Genomic DNA, 7,279 nt, shown 5'->3' on the forward strand with positions numbered 1-7,279 from the left:
ACATTGCAACTCACGGCTTCATAGACGCACACACCACAGATCGTTTAGACGACGATCGCTCTCAGACGAGCAGCACTGACGGTGCGTTCAAAGACATCAGCAGGGTGGGAATTTCCACGCACGGTGATTAACAAAGCATGCTGACATGTATGATCTTTTGTACAACGTTTACACAATATAGTATCACGTTTATGTGATATAATTATCACGTTTATACAATATAATATCACGTTTATGTGATATAATTATCACGTTTATACAATATAATTATCACGTTTATACAATATAATATCACGTTTATACAATATAATATCATGTTTATACAATATAATTATCACGTTTAATCGTTCTCTTAGAAGATTCTCTTCATGTTGATTGTTTACTTTATGTCTGTTGATTGTTTATTGTTGATTGTTTATTTATGTTTACTTTTGTAACTGCCTGTTTTGCACCGTGGGTCTGAGAGGACTGCAATTTCATCTGTGCTGTATGTCGTACATATAGTACATTTGACAAATAAAACTACTTGACTACTTGACGTTTATACAATATAATATCACGTTTGTGATATAATTATCATGTTTATACAATATAATATCACGTTTATGTGATATAATTATCACGTTTATACAATATAATTATCACGTTTATACAATATAATATCACGTTTATACAATATAATATCACGTTAATGTGATATAATTATCACGTTTATGTGATATAATTATCACGTTTATACAATATAATATCACGTTTATGTGATATAATTATCACGTTTATACAATATAATTATCACGTTTATACAATATAATATCACGTTTATACAATATAATTATCACGTTTATACAATATAATATCACAAATTCCACTTTGAACACACACTTTGAATAATTTCATTTGTTTTTGCAAACTTCCAACATCATGGCAACCTGTATGTTACAAAAAGGTGTGTTTAATATGGGCCTACATTTATTGAATGTCTTATTAGTCTGTAGTTTGACATGTTGTTCAACTGGACAGAACAACGATTAGAACTAATAAAAGTCTACTTTTAACCTGGTTAAAGGTTCAGGTTTTTAACCTGAAAGAAACCCTCCTAAAATTCTGTGCTGGTGTGGTCCAGCTGGTGGTAGACAGATGTTAAGTAGACAAGATCTGCTGAGTATGTCATTAAGGAGATGTTAGCTATTTCCAGGAAGATATGTGAAACATTGGTATCTGAATCAAACCCAGCCAGTTGGACATCATAAGGTCTTTTGATGAAAGTAAAACAAATGCACTGAAACCCTTGAATCTGCACAGAAAGTTGTATAACTTTCAAATCCATGTAATGAATACAAGTGATGAATGATATATTTTCTTTATTTTATACACAACAGACTATCCAGCAGACACATTCACTACCCAGGGATTACAGGCGCCTGAGGAATTCCTCACACTCCAAGGCTTTCTTGTAATTGCTCAGGAAGCTATCCAGTTTCTGCCTCGCTTTTGAGGAAATGTGGCTCTGAAGCTGTTCCCCAAGCTGGGTTATCTCGCTGACAAGACAAAATGATATAGCAAAATAATTAAGTCGTCAAAGACACTCAAATACATAATAAGATATAAACTGAAAATTGGATTAACAGTTTCCTAAACTATCCGGCTTACCTTGAGTCAAACTCTGTGCCACGCATGTACATCTCCTTGGCTTTGTCCAGGGAGATGGAGTGAACAGCTCCGAGGGCGTATACTGTTGCCTGTGGCATGAAGTTTAAGATTTAAGATTGTGTTAGACAGTGACCATGTGTTAAAAGGAGACAGACATATGCAGTCATATAAAACATGTAGTCTACAAATCAGTGTCAGTGTCTGAGATCTCACCTCTGGCAAAAGTACATCCATTACGAATGCCACTGGATCTGCAGACTTCTTGTCTGTCTCAGTACGTTCGAGTACTTCAGACAAGAAGTGCATGACTTTGTCCACTTGTTCATCATCTTCAAAAAGAAGGATGACCCTGTCCTGTTTCTTGGCCCAAGGAGACACCGTGTTGCCTGTGATGATGTTCTATAAAAATTGTATAGGATTTTAGTTTGGGTATTCATATACAAATACACAAACACCACACTAAATGCCAGTGTCACTCACTTTAAGGTGTTGCAGCATGCCCTGATCCTCTGTGATTACACTGGTTAACAGACAACATGCCTCGCGTCGCTTCTGTTGGGCTCGTTGGGCCCTTTCCTAAAATTAAATTACACATAATATGCAACACTGAATACATGTGATTAAAGGTGACATCGAATGCTTGTATCACACATATATGTTAGTTATGGAGGTCTACTTACATATATTAACTTGTTTTCATGATTAAAAACCTCCTAATCGCTGCAAACGAGCCGATCAAAATATCTCCTCACTGACGCTCTCGTCAGCCGCGCTGTTTCAGACCAAACAGTTGCTGTGATTGGCCAGCCAACGAGAGCTTTACAACTGTCCTGTGATTGGCCAGGTACCTGGAAGTGACGTAATAGATAGGCCAGCTCTCAGATACACAGCTCCCCCTCTGGCACGGTGGATGCTCTGCATCTCAGCAGCTACAACGAGAGTAGTTCTTCTTCTTCTGCGGTTGAATGTACGCAACCGGATGTGCCCGGACTAGTGCCCGCACCGGGAGGCGCTACGGTGGTGAGGATTTCTGATGACGACATCAAATTAAGGAAGTGTCGATCTGCTTCGCAGAGCCCAGGAAAACAATACAACACTATTTTCTCAGCAGTGGCTGAACTGTTTGTTCTGAAACTTTAGGGTTTCATAAACGAGGTAATGACGCAGATACACACACAAACGCAGCGTTAATTGGAGCTTCCGGTCTATGTCACCTTTAAGAACTTTGAATAAGACATTTTCTTTCCCTGATTATTTGCACCTCCTCTGATAAGAGGTGTCATCCTGGCTGGCAACTTGTTTGGCCACAGTAACATCACTGCCCTAAATGGATATACAGATAAGCCTGTCTGAGAGGCAAATTGTTACATTACTTCTGAGAACAATCATTATTATCAGGGGCATCTATAAAAATGCAGGAATCTTGAAACTTTTTCTCAATATCTAAATTCTCAACAAGAGTGAAAATAAAATACACATTGACTTAAGTTTCTACACACATGAAGTACAGTACACATAGATGAAATGGCTCCAGCATTAGTTTACTTTACTTTACTTATTTTGAGTTTCTGATACTCAAATGGATGAGTTGAATAGTTTGATGGTCACAGTTATCCATGGTCAGGACAAACAGAAATAACATCACATTTAATAATACATAAGGCTCATGGGGAAATTAAAGCCTTTCAGCGTTGAAATGAAAAAATATTTGATAATTTAGGACTTACCACCGTACTCCACCATTGACCTTTGGTGTCCCTGCAGATGGGACACAAGCTTTGCATAGCTCCCCTTTTTTGTGCAGATCGGACACTGATAAGTGTCCAAGTCGCATCTCCTCAGCTCAGGGTCTGCTCCTTCACTGAACGTAGTGTTGCTCTATAAGAGAAAATGTAGATTAAAATTGTATTTTGTATTTTACATGGAAACATTTTTAATCCAGAATCAAGTAGTAATGAACTGGACTGCATTTGCCTTTAAGACTTTCCCTGTCCTAAAATATATGCAGGCTAACTAAAATAAATCAAATCAAATGACACTGTTGACTGTGATTCAACAGAACTTCTCATTTCTAAACATGAAAAATATTATTCATCATCAAATCTTTTATCTTAACAATTGTAGAACTGAGGTCACACGTTTTCAAATGAGCAAAGCTGTGTGCAACTTGTCAGAGTCATTTAAAGATTAAAAAACAGATAAATACTATAGAGATCATATAGTTTATCTTATACGTTTCTTGGTTGAAAATGAGACAATGTTATATTGTCAATGTTATAACCTGTACATATAAATAAAAGAAAAAAAGGAAAAAAAGAAAAAAAGGGAGAAAATCGCTGCGTCGTGCTTGCTGTTACAATCGCTATCATTACAGCATGCAGACATTACTGGTTAATAAACCGCACTTAATTGATTTAATGGATACAAATAATGACTATTCATCCAGTGTTCAATATCTAAATGTGTTTTTTATCCATTCTTACCTTTTCCTCCGTCATTTTCCCGTGTTTTTCCCGTGTTACTTTTTCGGGTTCTCTCTTCATACTCGGTCAACGTAAACTTCATCACGTTTCAGACGCAGTCTCTTGAGACCCAATCAGAGTGTCGTGTAGTGTGAAGGGGTGTTTCGTTGAGGAAAGGGGTGTTTCGTTGAGTGGTCTGCGGGTCTGCAGCTAGACCCTTCTCAATTATTAAGGTAAACAACCTGTGAACCAGGAACATCCAGGCTCGATAATGCCCTTCAAAATAAAAGTTCATTAAAATTTATGCCTGAAAGGCTACACAGAGGTCCTGAAAGAGGTGCCCACGACTGCATTTTTGCATGTTAGATTTTTTAGACCAAGAGAGGGCCAGGAGCTACCTCACATATGTTTGCAGGTTATTGAATTGAGGAATTCACACAAATCATCTGACAACACTTTATTTTAAGGAATAATACCTGTATTACATTCCATTTTGAAAATAGGACAATTTTCTGATTTTGTACTGCATGTACATGGTACATTTTGTTCTCAATAAACAGAACCAGACATTTCTTGGTTGCTCTTTGTATTTGAGAAGGACTGTTCTACTGTACTATCTTATTTAATTTTGGGGAAACAATGCAGTTATTGAAAAAATTTTATTCAACAATAAATAATGTGTTGAAAAGAAATGAAAAATCTGAGTATTTATATACATAAAATGATGACAACTTTACATTTTTAATTGAGACAACTTAAGAAAAACAGTTTGCTCCCACTTTCAAAAGTCATTTACATAAATTTAAAGTATTTAGGTTTAATGAAGTGGATTATTTACATCAAGTTATAAAACCAATGCAATTATTTTAATTTTGGTTTATTTTTATTTTTTAAATAATTGGTTTGCTTCACCTTCAGAAATTGGTTTACATGAAGTTAATTATTTCAGGTCAAACTAAATTAATTATTTACATTCATGTCAATGCTATAATATTAGGTGTGAGAGATTACTTCAACTTTTGAAGTTGAGCCAATGTTTCAGTTTTTTCAGTGTGGAGACAGCTACATAAGGACCACCCTATTTGTTCAAGAGTGGGTGCATACGGGAAGGGGGGTCTGGGGCTCCTCCCCCAGAAAATATTGAATTTGGTAGATGCGATTTCCTACATGCTGGTGCATTTTTGAGATGGCCAGCTGGAGAAGGGAAATACCTTAAATGTGTTCAGATTCATAGCCTTTTGCTTTTTGACTTATTGAGGTAGTGGCTTGGGCTTCAGGGCCCCTTAACCTCTTGCGCCCGGTCGGCTCATTCAATTATCCATCCTTGCTCACATGCCAAAAATGTTTTGGGGTTCCCCTCTAGAATTCTGGCCCTTGGTAGACCCCTGTATTAATATAGTCATTATTTACACCAAACTAGACACCTTTTAACCTTAGAGGGCACTTTCATATTTAAAGTGAAGTACTAAGTGTGGTTTACTGAAGTTAAATTGAAAAATGCATTAATTAATTCAATCATGTCACTCGTTTAAGTTTAAAAAAATAAACAAAAAAAAACACTCAATTGGGGGCCCCCTGGTGGCCCGGCCCTGATAGTCATCATGTTGTGATGGGATTTTTCGAGGAGTGGGGTATGGTGCAATTTTAAAAGGGAAACGAGGAGGGAAAAAATACACTTTTGCAAACTTACGTGGTAACGGAGACAATGAAAGAGCGATTTTTTTTAATCATAGGTGAAGGAAAGAAGTAGAAGAAGAAGAAGTGGCTGGATTTACTTTGAAGCGAACATATTTCCTCGCAAGCCTTTTTTTATCTTCATGTGAGTAAGCAGAGCCATATCAACATCCTCACTTTAGTGACACACATGCACGAACACAACCAAATAAAACAACAGTTGTACAACATGACAGGACTGAGCGGCGGCTACTTTCTCTCACACACACTGAACTGCTCTCTCGGCTGTGTTTTCACTCCAACTAAAGTCTCAACTTATATTCACTAGGTTTTTGTTATCTTTTTTTTCTCAAGGACACTGACATGTCATCATGACATGAAAAAAATAAAAAAAATAATATATATAGATTTTCTTTTTAAAGTGAATTACTCTTGAGGCCCTCTGGTGGTCACTGGGCCCTAAGCAGTTGCTTAGTTTTGCTTATGCCTTGGGCTGGCTCTGTCCTATTTTTTATATTGATACTATGGATGGATGGATCAGTTTCATAACCATCTTCATCATCAGTCATGGCCAATTCCCATTCTGGATCTAACTCTGTAATGCAGAATATACAGGACGATGTCTGCGCGTGACCGCACGGCAAGCGAACCAAGCACCTGCGTCACAGTGTGACAGTCAGAGGGAGGAGACACTGTTGCCAACTCCTCAGTAAGAAAAGTTGCTATTGGCTGTCCTAAGTCGCTGGAAGTCGCTAAATGAAATCATCGCCTATGCAAATTAGGCAAAACATTATGCAAATGCCTGATATAACCACATGTGCCGTGACACGATACAGATACGTTACAGTTATGTCCGATATGTATAAAGTTCAGTAATTTATTTTTGGGTGAGACTGAGTGAAGAAACATTTACATTTACACCACACTCTGTAAGCCACGCAAGGAGCAGTCTGGACGCGGAGTGGTGAGGGTCTCCTCTCTGCTTTGACTGCAGGCTGGGACTGCTGCGGAGCCTACTGATCACCTGTGAGTGCTTTGGATCCCGGCAGCACCCGCTACTTGAGCACCGTAACTGCAGAGTGATACGTGCTTTCACATGAGAGTCTCAAAACACCTCAAAATTCTCCAATAACACCAGAAAAACTCACTATATTTGTTGTTAGTCGCTTTTGACAAAAAAAGTCGCTAGGAGCAGTTGGAAAGTCGCCAGATCTAGCGACAAAGTCACCAAGTTGGCAACACTGGGAGGAGAAGCTATACCTTAGGAAGAGATAGTCACACGCTGTTGTGCAATTGTACCTGTATTAATGTAAGTGTAGTTATATTTAGAATTTTCTTTTACATTTCAGGGTTTAGCCAACACACAGAACCAGTGGTTCTGAACAGTGAAAATATCAGTAAATTAATTGGCATTAATATACATGGCATTATTGAAAAAATCATGATGATTTGAACTTCAGATTGTATGACATCACATTCACCACACTAGACTA

At 37.6% G+C, this 7,279-nt stretch overlaps 1 protein-coding gene across 2 annotated transcripts; it reads right to left on the bottom strand.

Moving 5' to 3' along the window:
• Positions 1-1,344: 1,344 nt before the first annotated feature.
• On the bottom strand, positions 1,345-4,157 carry LOC131457069 (PWWP domain-containing DNA repair factor 3A-like). 2 transcript variants are annotated; one of them, XM_058625867.1, is made up of 6 exons: positions 4,134-4,157; positions 3,398-3,528; positions 2,131-2,226; positions 1,864-2,049; positions 1,651-1,739; positions 1,345-1,538 (listed from the first exon to the last, which is right to left on the bottom strand). In XM_058625867.1, the coding sequence occupies exons 2-6, from the start codon at positions 3,482-3,484 to the stop codon at positions 1,412-1,414; spliced, it is 585 nt and encodes a 194-aa protein (XP_058481850.1). In that variant the 5' UTR covers positions 3,485-3,528; positions 4,134-4,157; the 3' UTR covers positions 1,345-1,411. The 2 variants fall into 2 exon arrangements, with proteins under 2 accessions (XP_058481850.1, XP_058481852.1); XM_058625869.1 differs by having other exon boundaries at positions 3,378-3,528; positions 4,134-4,151.
• Between the last annotated feature and the right edge of the window lie 3,122 nt (positions 4,158-7,279).

This window comes from Solea solea, chromosome 3 (genome assembly GCF_958295425.1).
Source record: "Solea solea chromosome 3, fSolSol10.1, whole genome shotgun sequence".
NCBI classification, from domain to species: Eukaryota; Metazoa; Chordata; class Actinopteri; order Pleuronectiformes; family Soleidae; genus Solea; species Solea solea.